The sequence below is a fragment of the Mytilus trossulus genome, chromosome 13 (assembly GCF_036588685.1).
Source record: "Mytilus trossulus isolate FHL-02 chromosome 13, PNRI_Mtr1.1.1.hap1, whole genome shotgun sequence".
Lineage (NCBI taxonomy): Eukaryota > Metazoa > Mollusca > Bivalvia > Mytilida > Mytilidae > Mytilus > Mytilus trossulus.
In genome coordinates this window covers 27,506,432-27,527,779 of record NC_086385.1, presented here as the reverse complement: position 1 = coordinate 27,527,779, position 21,348 = coordinate 27,506,432, and the positions used below count along the sequence as shown (strand labels likewise).

The window sequence follows — 21,348 nt, the reverse complement described above, 5'->3', positions numbered from 1 at the left end:
AAGACAGTTCTGGCGTTCCATAGATAAAAGCAAAGACATTGTATTATACAGAAAGATATAACTTGATTGGTTTAACAATTTACCTACCATGTCATTGTAATAATTTGAAATATATGGTGTTATTCTTCTTGTTATTAGATTGTCTCACATATACACAGAAAATACATTGAAAAAATATGTTATTCTGCTGTGACATCTATGTCTTTAAATTTTTCCGTATTTTCGTCTGTTTGTTCCACGATAGCTATGCTTTTAAATGATTGCACTAATAAACAAAACCATTTCAAACCTGAATAGTTTTCATAAACACTGCTTTTTCATGTCATCATTCTCCTTTGTAACCATAACAAATACAAACAAAATGATAACTACGTCTTTGTTAAGGACCAGACGTCGTTGACAAACTGCAATATCCATACACAGAGAAGGTACAAAAGTCTCCAAAATGACAAATACAAAAAGTTTAAATACGACAATTGTCTGTTTTATGTATAAAACAAGAAACAAAAAAAAATGTTATACAGCATCTAAAGTCCATCATTGAAATATAGGCCCGTGAAATATTGAAATGTTATGAAAGACGCCCTCATGACGTTGTTATCACTCATACATGCATGTTGATGTGTAGAAAAGGCAAAACTAGATATTCAGATTGATCCTCGTGTAGCACATGTAGCATCACCTTTGCTAGGAAACATTGCTCGTAATTTCCAATGAAATACAGTCGCGGAAATGTTTAAGCCAACATAGCTTAATGTGCTCATTTATGTTTTGCGTTTATATGAGTGGAATCTGTTTCCAGCAAAAATACAGAAACAGAGAAAGGCAAGACAACCAAAAATCAATCGACCAATTGAAAAAGTGTGATAACCTCGAATGAATGGGGTTATCCCCGACCTGTAAAAACCAAAAACTTACAATGATGTAATGGGGTATCGTGTTAATGGGAATATTACACCGTCCAGGGACTGTACAGGCCATTTTCAAGTAAGAGCTATAACTTGTTGGCTTGAAGTAATACTATTGTGAATGAGTGATGTTGCATGCCTTCGTGTGGACTGTTATCGTTTTATCGTGCACGTTAAAATACACAGAGGATGTCGGATTTGTATAAAACAAAAGTGAACATTCACTTAGAATATATAGTTTATTCCATGATACAATATTTTTGTATTATATTATATTTCATGCATCCTTGAAGATGTTTTCTGTCTCGTTTTATCAATCAACTCGTCAGCACTTATTAATAACAGCTATTGCGTCAACCTCTAACTGCGCGCCCTGAAAAAATATATATATAGTTATTGCTTCAAAATTTAAATAAAAATTACTAAGACCAAACATAAATGAAAACAACTTTGTCTTGTCTATCTATGTTCTTATAATTTAATGTTTATAATTCTACTTGCAGAAATACAGAACAAGTGCTCAATGAACATGATGAACGAATACCAGGACTTTCTTTCATACGTTACAATATTGTAAACACATCAAAAGATTGCAACAATATGACTAGCTTTTAAGACCTAAACCAAATATGTGTAAACAGAATACCAGACGTACAGCATGAACAGATCATTACACTACGATAGAAAGGAAAATCAAGTGTACATAAAACTCAGAGTGAACATCAACAAGCTTACACACATAGAGACTCGCAGGAATTGTTAAAAGTTGTCTATGATAAAACTATGATAAGAAGTCGTTCCATAAAGGTTTTGTTATGCCAAAACCTAAGACACTCATTATAATTTCAATCCTTTCAGTATCGATAAACTCATTTGGAATATACATTCTTGACAATAAAATCGAATAGATAAAGAAGAAAAACTGCAGGTATGTGTGCTATCTTTCAATGTTTGCTCATATTTTTATCGATCCATATATTGTTAACATACATCTATTTCTTTTTATTGCACTATTCTTATGATTCAGAGAGGTCTTGATCTTTCATAACTAATAATATGATTTTAGATTATATAGGTCATTGACCATTTCGGAGTCTAACATACCATGGTTAATAAATACGATCAACTGAAGAATACAAATGACGTCACTTCATAATGATTGATCGAATACCTAATATCGAGGACGATACACGTTTCGTCCCCAAGAAAATGTTCCATTCCAGTAATTAGTACTTCGGTGTTGAAATAAATAGCAATTATATGGTAATGTTTATAACTTTACAATTTGCGAGAGGACGAATTTTTCAAAATACTAATGATTTTCTTTATCCAGGCATAGGTTACCTGATCCGTATTTCGCACAATTTCAATGCTCTTCAACCTTGTTATTGTTTTATTTTTTAACAGTTTCAATCTGAGCGTCACTGATGAGTCGTGTGTAGACGAAACGCGCGTCTGCCGTACACAATTATTACCCTGTTAACTAGCTTAACCTATCTCGAACTGTTAGTGGTCATTTTTTAGAATATTTCCAATAATGCATTAGATTCCAAAAACAGCGAGTAAAAGTTATACCAATTTGCATTGCATTATATGAGACATCATGTTTTTGTGACATTAACATACTACACATCAAAGACCATGATTATGATTGATGAAAACAAGAACCCTTATAAACAATTTATATAAACTAAGCTATGCAGTAACAGATGGCATCTCCATCTGTTAACCAGCCACAGTGTGCATGAGAAGCATAATTATGTTAATAATTCAAAAATTCAATTAGCATTAACCTTAAATATTAGGATGGAATTACTTACTAGTGGTGCGGCTACTACTTGAGCCGATGATCTAGCAGGGAAGTCTTTTGGAAAGTCTAAAAATTGCAGAATATTAGAAAATATATGCACAACTTTTTTTGTGGGGTTCTTTGTTAAAATTTGTTGTGGTTCGTGTTGCTTTGTCTCTGGTTTTGTATATTATGTTCTGTTTGTTTTTTTATCCGTTTCAGCCATGCCGTTTACGACTAATGAGTTTCCGTCTTTAACTTTGCATTTTGAATTAATCAGTCCGATAACTCAAATCGGGATTTCAACTGATTAACATACTTTTTACAGGACAATTTGTTCTAAAATTGTTAAACATAACTTTGGGTGAATTGTATTTAAATGAAAGCTAAAAATTCACCAAATAAATGCTGGTGCTATATTTACAATGTATAATATACTATAACTTAAAATGTCACTTGGTTTCTTTTTTTTGTTCTTATGTCATTGTTTCTGAATACTGTGCTCGAACTACCCACTGTTAATGTGTTTGCAGTTGTTATTGGCTTTAAACAAGCTGTATGTAACTGTATATACTCTAAGATTAGTAGTTGTTCCCTCGCCATTAATTACTTTCAACTACGATAGAGCACAATATTATTAAATGTGGCATTAAACAGCAATCAATATTTTTTTTTATATATAAATTTTACACTCACATTTCATATAGACTGCATTAAATGCAGCATACTCTGCAAAATCTGTCAGAAAAGCTGTAACTTTAACCACTGAAACAGACAAAAGGCGGTTTTAATTGATGCATGTAAAAGTTCTTTCATTTTTTTTTCTCGGTAAGACAGAATATTGTCATAATTATTATATGATTGTGTAATAATCCATCATTTATAAAAAAATGGAATTCATATTTAAAGACATACCAATAGCGAAATGTATTATTATTAATAATAAAATGAATGAACTTACCATCCTTCAAACTACCACCAGCAGCCTCTAATACAGCAATAAAATTCTGGAATATCTATGTAATAAAATGTTTGCAAGATCGATAAGTAGAAAAATCATACAGAAATTCAGTATATGATAAGAAAGAAAATGATTTATTTAAAATGCCATTTTGGTCTTGAAATCGGAAAACTTTAATTTGTGCGTTTATCGCTTTGGATAACTCGGTTGTGAATTTCTATATGCTGGTTTAGTTTGTTTTATGTTTCCGTTTCTATTCTGTAGTTAGACACCATTTCGTTTTTTTATCATGTAAATTTATTGTATAGTCATTTTACAAAAAAAAATATACTGTTTGCCGAAGCTTAATTTTTTTGAAATAATCAGGATGTTCTAATCCCAAGCAGAAAACCCTGTTCGTATTAGACAAATTTTATTTGAACTTTTGGCCCTCAATGCTCTTTAACTTTGTACTTTTTTTGGCTTTCGAACTTTTTTATCTGAGTATCACTGGATAGTATTGTGTAGATAATTCGCGCGTCTGACGTTTTAAATCTTAAACCTGGTACCTTTCGTTAGCTATTATTCGTGTGTTTCTGTGTCCTTAATGTTCTCCAAATTATTTGTATAGAAGTCCTGTCATTTAGTATTGTCATTTTAATATTATGTCTAGCATTGCCATAAAGGCGGGAGGTTTGGCATTCCACCAAACCATGTTCAATCCACCATTTTTTTTCTTAAAACGTCTTATACCAAGAAAATGGCCATTGTTATATTACATTTCGTTTCTGCTTGTGTTGCTTTTTCTGTTGTTTCGTAGTTCTCTTAGATTTGATGTGTTTTCCTCAGTTTTAATTTGTTACCCGGATATGTTTTTTTTTTCTCAATCGAAAGATGAACTTTGAACATTGGTACACTCCTGTTGCCTTTTTTTCTAATGCCTTTATTTATCTTATTATGTGACAACATTATGACAATAGTTATCAAAGGTAACAGGATTATAATTTAGTACGCCACACGCGCGTTTCGTCTACATAAGACTCATCAGTGACGCTCATAACAAAATAGTTATAATCCAAACAAGTACAAAGTTGAAGAGCATTGAGGATCCAAAATTAAAAAAAACGTTGAGCCAAATACGGCTAAGGTAATCTATGCCTGGGATAAATAAATCCTTAGTTTTTCGAAAAATTCAAAGTTTTGTAAACAGGAGATTTATAAAAACGACCACATAATTGATATATTAATGTCAACACCGAAGTGCTGACTAACAAACTTTCCTGTTGGATTTCAAGGGTTATGCATCGTTATATACTATCTGGAATGTGACACTAAATTTTCTATATAAATATTTGTTTGCAAATAACACGTTTAAAAGAAAATTTGAAATGTGTCAAAGCGACAACAACCCGACAAAAGAGCAGAACATGCTGGCTGGAGGCCACCAATGGGTATAAATAAACGCGAGCGAATCCCGTACACTAAAGTATTATCACAACTGACCAATATGGCTCTTTTATTTGGAGTATTTTTCTTCGTGGCTTTAACGTAAATAGGATGTCTTATTTAAAATTCATATATTTTTTTAATAATAAGTACCTAAATGCTTATCAATTTTCAAATAGTTTTGGTTGTTTTAACTTTGTACAAATGTATCTCTCGAAACAGGTGTTATAGATAAAAATATACATTCAATTGCTGGTTGAATTTTATTTGCACACGAAATTTTTTAAGAAATCACATGAACCTGGAAGTCGTAAAATAGCTATTCAGTTCATTTTATTATGTTTGTTAAGTAACACTTGCAGGAGATCATAGATCGGTGAAAACTCTTATTGTCTATATGTTCTGAAAACTTCAGCATGCTCAGTCTTGGTATACGGAAATAATTCCTGTACTCACCTGTTCTGTTTCAGGAACAAGACCACCAGGAACTAGTTGCAGTGTGACAGGGTCTATCCCGATTTGTCCAGACAGGTATAAAGTATTTCCCGCTAAAACAGCTTGACTTTTGAAATAAAACAGAGGAATACGACACCAAAAGACAATACAAAAGTATGCTTTTACATCATGATAAAAAATATTTCGTTCAGTTTTATTATTACAGAACACTTAAGTTAAGCTCATATATTTCTTTAGTAAATGTTTTAAGAAGATGATACATTTGATCTTTTACTTCAATAACTTTGAGAATCAGATTTCAGAAAACTGATAAACTGCATTGTCACAGGGAGTCTATTCTGTTATTCGTGAATATTTTGACTGGATGGACTTGATAACAAGCTCACGAATCAATTATGTATGATTTATGTAATACCTATGTTATGTACTTTTTCATCTTATAAACTAATCTTGCTCTAAATCTTGCTCTGAATTGAACATGATCCTGTTTCAAATTTGCACATTGGTTTCTTTATCTTTATTGCTATGGTTCAGATGAAACAATATTATAAAAGGTTAAAAAATATTACACTTAATTTCTATTTCATTTTGATAGTTAGGAGGTGGTCAAAGACGGTCATGAGCTATGATATATTTTGTCGCATTTTATTTGTACATTTTCCAAGAGAATGGGGTAGAAATACTAAAATAGCTTCTTAGGTTTCGAAGTTTTTAGTCTACGTTTAAAATTTAGACAATCTTTGTGGGAAGCTATTATTTGCAACAAATGAACGAATTAAAATGCATCATATATTCGAAGTTGTTCTTTGTTTTTCGCATATGATCACTTCTGCAATAAAATGTCATACCTTATATCATGTATTCTATAAAGTATTGAGCACATAGATGTTAACAGTTCTAACAGTCTTTTCCCACCAAAACTATAATACATATGATTTAAATTACACGTACCTGAAGGGTAGAGGGATTATTGGAGCTTTGGTTGTTTCAATTATTGTTTTCTTAACTGGTTTACAGTATGGTTTATGTCTCGAGCATGGTACCTGAAACAAATGAAAACAACGACCTCAGTACATATATCAATAGAAATTGTTAACTTTTTTCTAACCTGGCTCCGTCATGTCCGTCGCAGTCGTCGTTCGTTAATTTTACAAAAATCTTCTTCTCCGTTGTAAAATGTGGATAACATCTGGGTTTCAAGCTAGCAATACCTTCTATACCTCGAACTTTATTTATATATAGCATTTTTAATTCGAGCGTCACTCATGTGTCTTTTGTAGACGAAGCGAGCGTCAGTCGTAAATTTTAAATTTTATTCCTGGTGTCTGTGGTGAGTTGAAACGACATCATAACGTGACAGGAAAAGAAACACAACAACACTCAGGACAGGGAAATACATAACTGGATTGTTTGTTTTATTTGTTTTTGCAAATGGTTCGGTTAAATGCATTTAAAAACATCACGAACAAACGTGTACAAAATACTACATAGATAATTAAATGAACCCAACAGTTCTTCACGGAAGACCATACACATCTTACGAATCCAATCAAGTAGAACCGCCTTTTTAGCGATACATAGGTATAAGTTAAATCGAAAAACAAACCAAAAGGTATTTATGATTCACTAGAACAGACTGTGTTGTAATAAGAAACGAAACCGATTTATCATGTTTTATATTTAACTTTAACATTAATTTAACATTTAAAGGACTGTGTGGTGGGTTATGAATAAATGGCAAATTTCAAATCTCAAACAAAAAGGATACACTCACCAAACAAAAACTAAATCTATGGCACTAGTTTTGTTTTCGCAACGTGTGCAATCGAATGGGTGTCGCAGGCATTTGTCTGTGAATGTTAATTCACGTTGACTATTTAGATATATGCCTGATTGAAACACGTACCGTGCACATACAAGGAAATGGATATGTTCCTGGGAAAATTATTATACTTCCGACGTTTGAATTACATGTATTATCTATTATCACTTCGTAACTTAGAAAATGTTAAGGTCGACATCGAGAATTGGTCAACCAATTTGAGATGTCTATTTAACAAAGGCAATAAAAATACTTCCATTTCTATCATCCTAATTGCGTTTTGTACACATGTACTACTTACTCTCCTTGGTATGATGGTACTGGCCTACTCTTCTTGATGACCCGATGAACTTTTTTTTATAATAATGCACATCGTTCCGAGTTAGGCTTTTTGGTGTTTTATGTGTGTCTGATTTGTGTTTATTTCGTTTTCCCCCCTATGCAGGGTTCCCATTCCTGGCAATGCCCTGTCCGTTAAGTTTGTATTGTGATATTGTTTTGCTTTTTTTTGCATTTCTTCCGTAATTGTTGTTATGCGAGCTGGCCTCTTGTTAATTTCTTTATCTATGATACTGCAGTGATATCTTTTTCTAAAAATGTACTTTATGTGTCGCTATACTAGAACAACTACCTTTACTGTTGTAGCAAGCTATCATTCTTGAAATATTTCTTGAGAACTCAACTTTTTTAAATTTCATAATGAAAATTTGCATCAGTCAAATACATTTTGACTAACTTCCATATGCCAAAAATATGCTATAGATTTGAAAAATGGAAAATCCACCAAAGATATAATTATCCAAAAGATTTAGGAATGCATGAGTTAATCGGTAATTACAACAAATTTATAGTATGCAATACATTTGGATTCTGTCATATATATCAGTCCTACATATATATATTATGTTCAATCGTTTACCTACTTGTCTATTTATAGTTTTCACGGTATAATACATTGTCAATGATTTGAAATATGCATATAGTGTGTGTTATTTTAAATTTTACAATTTATAATGCTTTATCATTCCAACTTTTAATGTATATATTTTTTTAGACAGAATTTTTTTATAATTTGCCAAAATGAAGATTTTACTATGCTCTTTTCAAAAATGTAATAAAAGTATGGGTAACCGTGCTATTTTTCAAGCTATGAGTTGTTGAAAATTGCAAAAATTTAGTTAGTTTGTTCATGAAAAAACACATTAGGGTGCATAAAATATTTTCTATGAAATAGAATTTTCAAATAAATTTTGAGAAGAAAGGTTTCATATGTTTTAAGAAAATTAAATAAAAACATTGTGTCATCGAACTTGTTTTCTTGCTACAAGTAAAAATAAAAAAAATCCCTAGTATAAATTTTGTACTTAAAGAGTTATCTCCCCTCAAATAGCTCATTTGAAAATAAAGATTTTTCAACAAAAACAAAAATGATATTTGTTAAAATATTTTGTATAATATGATTAATTAACAAGTTTTCTTCAAATCTACCTTAATATAAACTTGATGGTTTAATCGTTTCCAATTTTTATTTCTGACATCCATGTAACACTCGACTTACGCAACAATGAATCAAACAAACATGAACACATACCTTTCTTCGTCTGGTTTGGTTAGGCTGGAAAGCACACACTAGAAGCAAAACTACTAGAATATACTTCATTGTTAATAACTTATTCAATAACTCTTTAACACTTTACTGACATCATGTAATAGTTTTAAGTATGACAACTAATTATACAATTAACCTGATTGTTATGCACAACCAGATCAGACTTGATTTTAAAATGAATTTTATAAATGACAAAGCTTTTTAAAATTAGCAAGGTAACAATCGATTATTTAGGGGAAGACGGATTGTTTTTAGCTACACGTGAAAAATAAATGTTATTGTTGCATAATAAGTATAGCATGTATTTGTGTTTTTCTAACGTTGTCAAATCGATACGCATGTGGTATTTAACTATAGATAGTTTCGTGGAAAATATCATAAGTATCCTTTTAGAACCCCTTTTTCATTAATAACATCAAACATATGTCTTATTTAAAAGTGCAAAAAGGTAGTTAATAAATTTAGCCATGTACGTATATATGCAACGTTTCTTGAACAAGATTCACGTTGTTTTCAGTACATTTGTACTATATTTGACACACGTAGATTTTACATTTTTTTTCAATAAATCATGATAGTTTTTTTTTACAAATTTTCATTATAGCCTAAAGCTGATGTTTTGTTTTTTGAAATGATGCATATATTCATCATGCATTGTGTTCTTTTTTGTGTAAGTAGTAAGTATATAGTTATACCAATAGATACAGGTAACGTATTTGTTAATAAACTCATCAGGTAGTGTATATTTTTGTATGCAAATAACAAGTACATAGGGGAAAAACTATTGAATTTCAAAAAATTTCGGGAGTATGGCGTTCGCTTTTTTTTTAATGTTATGATCCCTAATGTGATGAAAGTAAACAATCTAGTAAAGCAATTAAATAACGAAATATTCTGAATTTAGATTTTCTCCATACCTTACATTGTTGAACATGTTAAATTTTGAAAAATTAAATCTTATTTATGGTGTCCAAAACTAACTAAACTTTTTTTTTAAAGTTAATTGGTTGCTCCCTAGTTTAAAACGATAGCATGAATTTGTTTTTATGTTTTCAAACGTTCTGAGGGTCAAAAGTCAAACGCATTTGTTGATTAAGAATTCAGTTTTTAACGATGTTATTATACATTTGTACTACCACCATATAATCTGTATTTTATTCCCTTGCATATTTTTGACAGAAAAGTCTTAAATTATATAAAAATGAATGCTTTAAAACTTAATACAGCTGACTGAACATATAACCAGATTCAATTGATATGACCAGCCAGTTACATCAAATGTATCAAACTCATGAAATACGTTTTTAACTGGAAAACTAATCAGAAAAGAGGTAAGAAAAACATATAGCATGTATATTGTTTTCAGTTACGATGCGTCTCCTATGAACAGGTACACGGATTATAATTTATTACGCTAGACACGCGTTTCGTGTACATAATCCTCATTATTGACGCTCAGGTCAAACTTGTTATAAAGTCAATCAAGTTCAAAGGTGAGGAGCATTAAGGAACCGAAGTTTTCAAACCTCGAAAAATTCAACGTTTTGTAGCAGTAAATACATCAGAAATGATCATATAATTAATATTCATGTCAACACCGAAGTGTTGACCAAGGGCTGGAAAAATCTTAGAGAAAAGATATTCCAACTTGTATGACATTTATAAGAAATATATATTCTTTTTTACGCAATGATTTTAACGTTCAAAGACTTTTAAGACGAACACAACGACATTGCTGAATTCGTTTCTCCGACAAATAAAGATCAAATGTCAACCAATCAGAATGTTTCTACAGTCAACGATAATTGTAACATTTTGCCGATCATCAAATTTTCCTGAGTATATCTATGATTAATGAGCAAGTTGTTTGTACAATTTTGAGAAAGAAAATGTATATTTTTAATGGTCTAATTTTAGATTTCTTATTTTTTGCATATACTAGGCCAGTATTAAAAATCTATTAATATCCCTTTCCCAACACTACCACACCTTCAAAACAAGTTAAATGGTTAAAACATTAAAGATTGAATACAGAATTTTAAAGGGAAATTATTTCTCAATTTATTTAAATGAATAAGGCTTTTTGTTCCATTTTCTTATTGTTAATATATTTGTACTTGCCACATCATATATCGAATCTTTAGTGACTAATATAATAATCAATTTAATACCTAATGTCAAATCTGTAGTGGTTTAACGTTGTCGAATTACTTGTCAAACACTAGCAATGAGGTCTGTGTTAGCAGTGTTGATTCTCGCTTGCACTATTCATGCACATAATCATTATCAGAAAAGAAAAAACAAGGTAAGTTTTTCTAGAAGCTAAATAAGGGCAATAAAACTGTGCAATAAGCATAAATCGATTCAACTGAAACAAATCCGGGTCACAAATCAAAACACAACTACAACAGGAACACAACAAATATACAGACATATACTTAACTGCTACATACACACAAATACCAATGCTTAAATGACATGACGGCACGGGAATACACTGTTAAAGAATACAATTACACTCAAGAAAAAGATATCGAAATTGACTAGTAGATTGGTTGTAACTTATTGAAATTATAAAAACAAATAGTCCATGCATATTCGTTTCACTCTAAATTCAATGGACGCATTGAAGCTAGCAACCATCTTATGCCGATTTAAATCATACATTACAGCAATAAATTGTACAACAGTGATAACAAAAAATGAATAGCATTTATGTTCACCAATAAGTATATAATTCTTGTATAATTAGCGAACCTTGAAGTACATGTACAAGGCTATAAATAACATAGCCTCAAAATCCAAGAAAAAGTCAAAACGGAAAAACAACTTTCTAAAAACAAAGAACCAAGCTGTACATATATACCTTAATTTATAGAGGCATTTTATCTTGTGGAAAATGGTGGATAAAACGTGGTGTTAAAGCAAGCCAAACCTCTTACATGTATGCCAGTCGCATAAAATAACATTATATTGAAACAAATTTGTAAATGAAACAAAAAACACAATAGTGAAAATTTCAACAAAAGGGGCACACACAGTATACGTAACGAGATTGTGTTATAATCTAAATAACTATCTTGTTGCTTGCTTCGAGAAAACCTAGATTTGTTATTTTGTGGAGGTGCAGTTTACCTTATCTTAGTTATCTTTGTTAACCAAATGTGATATCATTTGCTGAACATATTTGTCTTTTTAGAATGGTTTGCAGTTTTGTGTCGAATGCATTTATTAAAAATATCCTCTTGGTATTTATCGTATATATCTAAACACAAACATTTGTGAAATAAATATAATTTTGATCATTCAAAGTCTGCATTCATCTTACCAATACATCTTACTAATTGAACTTAACGCCTATAAGAAGATTATATTTTTCTTGTTCGTACCAATAAATATCAAACTGCTCTTTCGACAATTTATAACTGCCCATTTTCTCTTTAAAATCATATCAAATGATTTCCTGGTGATTATAATGTTAGGAAAATTAATGAAATTACGTATGTATATATTCTAAACTAAGTAATATTTGCACGTTTGATATTTATCAAAATCCGTATTGTGTACGTATAATGGAAATAAATACTTTATTATTGATTGATGAACAAAAACGATTGCTATAATTTATTATAGGGTTTTAGTTCCGCAATTTACAGATTGTGACCCTTATTAAACAATCAAGAACATGAAAAGTCAACAATGTTTTTTTTTAGATTTTCCCGACGTCTTTGTAGTATATCTAACATTATCTATAATAATGCTAGTAACGGTAACGTAATCGGTTTTGCTGCTGATTCGTTCTCTGATTTGACAGAAATGTCAAAATTGATTTTCAAAATTACGTTTGTTTAACTTTAGTTGATGTATAAAGAGTGAAAGTTTTACATATCAATATATAAGATATATATATTGAAAAAAAACTATCTTATTACAATGGTAGAATACATTTATTGCTAATAATAGTTCTGCACTACACTAGAAATATTTATGTGTTCCGAAATTTCAATTTTCAACATAAACTTTACTCGAAGTTATACTGTATTTTTCGCTTATGTTTAGAGCGATTAAATATTCAAACCAACTGAGGCACTAGTAGTAAACTGCTGTTCAAACTTCACAAATCGATTAAGAGAAAATAAATCCTGTTACAAACCAAAACCGAGGGAAACGCATCAACTATAAGAACCAAGATAATCAACGGAACAACAGAAACAATGCAACGCCAAACAAAACTAGTCCTTTTTTACTTATCATGATAATGACGGTCTTGAAAGTGTTTTTTAAATAATGGTTTGATGACGTTATAACATTATGCTCTAACAATATTCTTTGTCCCCAAAAAACAGTAATCAACTTGACTATTCTACGACATAACACACCAGTAGAACATATCTTAAACACAGAATTTAAACACAAACAATAAGACATCACACATAACTAAATTCATGAGTAATGGATGTGTAAATACCGAGACACGTTTTATAGCGATGCAAATTCACAAAATAGCATGGTTATAATTTACGGAAACTATGTCTGCGAATAAGAATACAGGAAGACTATGATTTAACTCCAAACCATTTGTGAATCTAGATCATGACTTCTTAAAGAAATTCGTTGTACACGTGTAAAACATATTGATATTGAATATACCATGACTTTAGATCAATAATTGTATACTTTAATTACCATAACAACAAAAAACAAAGTAATCGGTTTAAATTGTCAATGAAAGTACAAAATGACCATACTAGTCTTGCGTAATTGTTTTCTGCGAATCGTTTTTCTTATTTTTTTCTCTCATTTTATTGTGTTCAACACCCCTGCTTAAAACAGTTCTAGTTTTTCATGTTTAAAACTTAAGACAATTGCTTTTCATTATTGTACGGTATCGGATTTTGTTTCAGACCCCGTGGTGGAGACACAAACCACCATGTTTACCAGTTACGAAAAGAATTATTGAAACAGACAAAGCTCCTATATTCAATTTGCCTTTCAGGTAATGTATATTGAACAAGTTGGAAAACGTGGTTATTTTTCTATAGAGATGAATAGAGACGCAACTCCGTGATAAATCATTCAACACTTATATTAAAAGTGAGTGGCTAATGGGTACCAAAATAACATTCATACCAAAAATTGAAAATATACTGGCAATCGATGGCAACAAAAATATAAAAGACAAAAAGACAAAATGCAGTATATAAATCACAACATATAAAACTTATAACTGAGCAACACAATCCCTACCAGGATGTAGGCGATTATATAAAATATAAAATTCCGCTCTCAAATATCAGTTTATAAAGAGAAATACATAACAACTGACATAATCCAACGGTTGACTGTATCAATCAATGGATAGACTGAATAACAGTTGTCTACTAGAATTTGATGAAGTTGATGATTAATAAGACCCAGTTGTTTAATAGCTAACAAGGTTCCACTTGTAGCCAGCTGCAGACACTTCCATTGTATTGACAAGTGTATAAGCAACACAGACAGAAATAATTGTTGAATGTGACAATAATTGGGACCCAGCCGCCAAAAAAAATAAAGTACACTTTTCATTTAAATAACTCAAAAATCTATCTGTGGCCAGATAAAAAAGAATCTTAACTCACCCCTCCTTTATTATTTTTTTCTTTTATTAAATTGTATAACGTTGATTGCGAGATGCCGTTAAACTGCCAAAAACAGCCTGCTAGTGTTTGTGTTATTTTCGTTATGTCTAGAACATTGTACAATGCAATATTTTCAACTGAACGCAATTAACAGTCGTCTATTGATTCATATGTTCGACAGATCTTTGAAATAAACATGTTTGAAAACATGTCTCTATCAGTACTGTCATGATACACATCAAGTCTTGGCAAGGACATCCCTTCACATTAAATCAACTTAATTATAATTGATAGAAACTATAGTCTTGGAAAACATGGCGTACTTTCAAACTTTCTTTTAATAAGCTGTCGGTAGTTACATGTATGGTTAATCTTAGATTGGTACACTATGTATTTTAAGTGGTATTTTTTTCGTTATGTCATTTTCTATATATGTAGAAAAAGAAGATAATAATGTGGCGGGGTTAAACATGTTAGCGGGATCATAACCCGCCCCCTAACCTGGGACAGTGGTATAACAGTACAACATATGTTTCTGTTTAAAGTCCAGTGGCTGCACTCAGTTGCTGGCGGTTGCTTTTTGTCATACTGTAAATTCAATATTATTTGTTGGATACCAATTTTCGTGGATTTCGTGGATAAAAGAGAATCCTGATTTTAATAGTCCAACGAATTACAAATAAGTAATTCTTTCGACCTTTTATTTTATATCATTTAAAACTTATCTGTTTGCAACTTTATCTAGACGAACATGAATTGTCACCCACAAAATAATTGATAAATTTCAATATTACATGATATAGCCATAACATGAAAGACAAATATATAAAAACTGTAAATCAGGAATGATGTTGATATGTTAAATTTGTCAGAGAAGCATAACGGAGACAGTCTTACTAATAGTCCTGTAATAGTATATGTAAGCATATATTGCTACAGACTATGAAAGATCTTCCAAAAATAGTATCCTACCACGGTAGAATGTCAACGTTTTATTGCTCATGATAAAAACATAAAAAATAATTAATTATTTTGCCCAATCTGTCGGTAATGTATATGCAATAAGGTGATTTAAAAGGCAAACACATATCAAATTACTATTTCTTGGAAATATCTACACCTCCTTTCAACTTTTATCTTTTATTTTTAAGCCAAGCTGTTTTAGCCGGAAATACTCTATACCTGTCGGGGCAATTGGGAATAGATCCTGTCACTCTTAAACTGGTTCCTGGTGGCATAGTTCCTGAAACGAAACAGTTAAGATGACTAATGCCTCTTCAATCGAAATACGAACAAATGCTAAAAAAAAACATTTTACACAACTATGGTTTCATGTAATTGCAACTGACAAAAAATAAAGCATAACGAAGTCAAATAGCAAAAATACAACATGATGCATTCATATTTTTTCATTTACTTATATTCATAGCATGTTCAAAACCTGAGTAATTAGATGCATAATTGTTTTTCCATAGATTTTCAAGAATGTTGGTGCTGTAATTGAAGCTGCTGGTGGTAAAATGAAGGATGGTGAGTTCGTTCATTGTGACAATAATAGAAACGATAATTATTATATTTTGTCAACAGTTTGGATAGGTTTGAGGATTGCTGAGTGTCTTGCTTGCTTAAAGTTCAATGGCAAATACTTGATAGAAATACTAGATTAGAAAACTCAATTTATTTAATTCTAAAGACAGGGTCTAGTGAACATTTTCTAACTTAAAATATGTGGTCCATAATCAAAGTAAGAGCTAGTAAATGGAAATGTGAACAAATTATTTTGAAAGTACTAATTGTATCATTTACAGTTTGAGAGTAAAAAAATAGACATTACACTAGCAGGTAAAGTGTCAAAAATTGAAAGAACAGGAGTCTTCATTGTGTTATATTCGTTACCGATATATAAACAAACAACTTGTTCAACAAAGAAACTTAACAAGGCATATAGAAACTACATAGACAAAGGAAATATTCAGCAAAATAAAAGAAAATGAAAAACATGGCCAACGCACACAAACACGATGGCGGGATGTATCAATACCTAACGTGCCAAAAATTTATTTCCAAAAACACAGGTCTAAACAGAAAACATGGTAAAAATATACAAAGTCAAAAAAACAACTGTATAACGTGTAAAGAGATGGTAAAGAACGCCAGCACCTTTAATCTAAGCTTTAAGTTCAATATGAATTAATTGGGAAGTTCATACGTATACGAAATATATGTTTACTAGGTCTTCGTATCTTCCGATGAACATTGTTCTGAAAAAGGACGAGACGTTCTTTGATACAACTAGTGTTATTCAAATTCTTCCCAGAAACATGTGACGTTTTACAAAGTTTTGCACTATTAGCTGCAAGGTCCTATGTAACGATTTAGTTGAGAAATGTATATATCCTACAATATATAATTACATACATTACAACCTACATACATATATTATACACATCAAAAAGAATCGATGTTACTTTTATTTTCAGTTGTCAAAGTAATTGCTTTTCTGACGGATCTTACAGAGTATGCGAGCTTTAATACCGTTTATATGAAATGTGAGTGTACATTTCGAAATATGAATGAAATCTTAAATCGACCAACATATATTTCATTGCCTCTATCTACTATCGTTTTTCGGTAATTGACTGATCGTAGTAAGTGTAATATAACGACTAGCTTATTCTGGCTTCTTGTAAAACAAATTTGAATATATTACTCAAGAGAAATCAATGCAACAAACACAATCACTATACCCTAATACTATAATTTAGTAATTTAACAAGCAGTTTTTTTAAATGAGGCTTGTCCGTTTTTATGCATATTGTAAAACAAAATTATAAACGGACTGATATTTCAAATAATTATTTGTCTAAAAATCTATCAATTTGAAATCCAATTGACCATAGGCCTTACAGTGCAAAGTTTTAAACAAGTATTACAGCCCATTATTTGAAATCTAACGAAGGGAAAACAAAACCTATATGGAAGTTTAATCCTTACAAATGAGCTGCGTTTTAATAGCCTTCTACAAGTAATAAGACGTCAATAGTCTGAATGATAAAAATATGTGTTTGTCAAACAAAGAAACTGTTATGTGTTCATTAAAACTATTTTTGGAAATTGTGTGTGTCAATTTTTTGTTTATGTTTTACACTTTTGTCAACAGCACCGGGATCCAAGTAAATTGTCAAACTTTTATTGAAAATTAAACAAATCAAATCTAATTTTAGCCCCCATATGTGACAGTTCTTGTCCATTCGTTTTTTATGCGTTTTGTTATTTGATTTTGCCATGTGATTATGGACTTTCCGAATTGATTTTCCTCTGAGTTCAGTATTTTGGAGATTTTACTTTTTAATTATGGCTTTCAAAAACTATGACAATGATTGATAATTGTGAAATCAAGTACCGTTTTTAATGTATTTGATAACATAATTGATCAACTAGTAGCAAGGCCTCACCAAATAGTTCTAACGTAGATATACACAAATACACTACATGATTTATTTTGTACTGTTTGCATTTATTCAAAATGGTTCTTATGCCACACGAAATACACGGATCTGAGTAACAGTGTACAGTGGCTATGAAATAATGCGTAACATAGCCATAGCATTTGTTCATAAAATGGGAACGAGCAGATAGTCCACAAAGAACACCTAACACATGGGGAGGGATTTAGCAGCATTACCCTATATAACATATTGTAGTAGGATTTAAAAACAGCAAAGCCACATACAAGATTGTAGCTTGCACAATTCAATATCAAAAGCTAACCAAAATTCTTAACGAAATCATGAACGCATTTATCAAACATGATTAAACAACATCTTTTGGCATTCTTAACAATTATAAAGAACAACATAACATTTCGATACAATTGAAAATAACCACTGACTGGATATAGTAGAGTAAAAATCAACAGAGCTAACTCTACTTTGTTTCATATATTGATCTGTTCCGTTTCAAGTTATGATTTATAGTAGTGATATTTACGAAGAAGTTCTTGTGCATGAATATTAAAGTACTGTTTTAATTTTCAGTTTTTCCAAATAAGTTTCCTGCTAGATCATCTTGTCAAGTAGTAGCAATATCACAAGTAAGTGATTCTATCTTAATATTTCAGGTATTGAGGTAATTGAAATGTAGATTTTTAAACGGAAGTGTGCCTCACATAAACATTATAAACAGGGTCTATCAACATATCCTTTTGTGAACTGCATATCTTAGTTAATTATTAGTTTTTAAGGGTTATTGTTTCTACCAATCATTGAATATAGATTGTCAAACATTAACGTCACAAACATGATGTACAATAGACAACAAATCCATTTGATAATCTATGAAACATGTAAAAGATACAAGTGACGTTTCAGAATTTCATACATTTAAGGTTATATTTTCAAAATGTGACACCAAAACGTAGGAATTGGTAAAAATTGTCCAACACAATTGTTATTGAACCAAGTAGATGCTAGTTTTCGCTTTTGAGAACGAAAAATCAAATTGTTCGTTGCTGTTTAAATGATAAACCGGTCTACAAACAATTATGTCTGAACTACACGTGAGATATTATTGTAATGGCATTTTAAGTTCCCGTTTACTGTCATGATAATAATTTGTTACATGCACAATGTATTTATGACAATAACAGCATGCTCCTTATATGATAGCTGACTGTTTATTACTTATCTATTCTTTATTGAGATAGCGTCCGAGGTTTAAATGATTGAAAACTACCAATCTGTTTTGGAAAAAAAAAACATTATTTCAGACAAGTGTCTACTTTTGCTAATTGAAGTTTTTGTACAGCTGTTTTTACTTTTGTCTTTTTGTTACAATATATACATCTTCTAATTTGATCTAAGTTTTCCGATAATCTGTCTTATTTGTCAAAATGCTGGTTATAGTTTCTTAGCATTTACATGTTTATACAATATTGTTTTGTATTCGAAGGTAAAATAAAACATACAATATATTACATAGTTCGATCATTTGTTCTGTATTTCTATTGATATACATATTATCATATCATGAAAACAACACCTTGAAAGGGAGAAAAAGTTGTTTTAATCTATATTCTGTCCAGGTCTTGGTAAAAAAAATAGTCAAGGAATCAATGACTGACGATTTTTTTTTAATTGTTTTTCAGGGTGCACAGTTAGAGATTGACGTTATAGCTGTTATTGATAAGTGCTGATTGCGACGACCAATTCAGACAACTTCATCTAACATGACTTTAAGAATGCTATAAATACAAGTTATTAATAAAATATTGAATATTGACCTTAGCTATAGATACATTTTTCGCATTCTGTAAAAAATTATTGGCACAGTCAGTACATGAACATTTTATTTCTACATGGATAGGTATCCTCATGTGCACAAAACCTACACCCTGGGACAGGTTTTTATGATGCTAAAAAACAAGAGAAAACACGGCATTCTACCCGTACTTATTGTCCTCACTTGGTAACAACTATTTATGTTTCTTACAGCTCAATGCCCTTTCAAAGCAGAGAAACCAAAACAATTAATTTTAAGTATTTGCTTTTATCGAGCTGGATATCGATACCTCTACATTCCACACTCAAAGCAAACGTGCTACTATGAAACAATCGATGGATTTATATAACATAGATGTTGTTATATCTGATATAACACAGGTTTGTCTTATTTTCTAATCTCAGACTCATCAATCATGCCTAGAGTTAACCACAAAATTTAATGACCCTTATATACTTGTGGATGTTAACACTTTCTTGGGTGTCTCGTTGGTTTCACTGATAATTCCTTATAGTTTCTAACGATACATTTACTATGCACAAACACGATGCATACCTAAATAAAATTATGAAATAGTTTCATATCCAGTCAAAAGGCATGAATAGTTTGAATTTGAAAAAAAATTGAACTTATGGTTCTAAAACACAATATGTTGAAAGAATAGTAAAAACATAGGTTAAGATACATTTGTGGTAATTTGAGTGACATAATTTCATCCTTGATTTATTGACACATGAGTGTACCCGTAACTTAACAGAGGTTTATTTTTGGAATAATATTTATTTGTTTTCCTCTTAGGTGATGTGTTTCCCTCGGTTTAATTTTTGTAACCTGCATATTTTTTTCTCAATTAATGCGTGGCTTTTGAACATCGGTGATATACTGCTGCTTTTAATTGTCCAAAAGCAAATAAAAATAATCGTAAAAATTAATTTGAAGTTATATTTACCAAACAAAACAATCAGATGTTTAAACTATATATTATGCTGAAGATGAGGATGGTCAATCCAGAAAAGTTCTTCGGACGCATGATAACGTGTTGCTTTGATATTTCTGACTACTGTAGCCTTTATGATCTAGTATATCAGAGTAAATCACTCGTCAAGAATAGTGAATAAGGAAAATCTAGCGGTTTATAGAATGATTAGGAAAAGGGAATAACATTAAAAGACATACAAATATAACTTAAACAAAAAGAAAAAAAAGGTATCTTACACTAAGGAATACAAACATATATTTTCCTTTCACACCTTTTTTGATATTTATTGTTCACACACACAATAAAAAATATCAAACTTCTGATATAATCAAAAATTATATATGGAAGATCTAGATTAAAAACTAGACTTACCAGTCTTCTTCTGGTCATGTATGGATTGTATGCATAAACAGAACACACAAGAAGCAAGACTTCTAGAACAGACCTCATTGCTCAAGTTTAGTTACTGAAATGACAAATTAAATTTTAAGACATCAA

At 30.7% G+C, this 21,348-nt stretch overlaps 1 protein-coding gene across 2 annotated transcripts; it reads right to left on the bottom strand.

The window, feature by feature from the left end:
• Positions 1-1,139: 1,139 nt before the first annotated feature.
• On the bottom strand, positions 1,140-21,312 carry LOC134695161 (rutC family protein in vnfA 5'region-like). Of its 2 annotated transcripts, none has more exons than XM_063556364.1 (7): positions 8,953-9,052; positions 6,491-6,582; positions 5,540-5,645; positions 3,659-3,713; positions 3,394-3,462; positions 2,729-2,784; positions 1,140-1,281 (listed from the first exon to the last, which is right to left on the bottom strand). In XM_063556364.1, exons 1-7 carry the CDS (start codon positions 9,019-9,021, stop codon positions 1,234-1,236), a joined length of 495 nt encoding a protein of 164 aa, XP_063412434.1. In that variant the 5' UTR covers positions 9,022-9,052; the 3' UTR covers positions 1,140-1,233. The 2 variants fall into 2 exon arrangements, with proteins under 2 accessions (XP_063412434.1, XP_063412433.1); XM_063556363.1 differs by lacking the exon at positions 8,953-9,052 and adding an exon at positions 21,223-21,312 and having other exon boundaries at positions 1,141-1,281.
• Positions 21,313-21,348: the final 36 nt, after the last annotated feature.

Bases quoted from the DNA above. Each gene is read 5' to 3' on its own strand.
- LOC134695161 (XM_063556363.1), bottom strand. From the start codon at position 21,300: ATGAGGTCTGTTCTAGAAGTCTTGCTTCTTGTGTGTTCTGTTTATGCA. The intron at 6,583-21,222 runs GTAAGTCTAGTT...CATTTGTTTCAG, and splicing joins ACATGACCAGAAGAAGACTG to GTACCATGCTCGAGACATAA. The intron at 2,785-3,393 runs GTGAGTGTAAAA...TGCAATTTTTAG, and splicing joins TAATGCAGTCTATATGAAAT to ACTTTCCAAAAGACTTCCCT.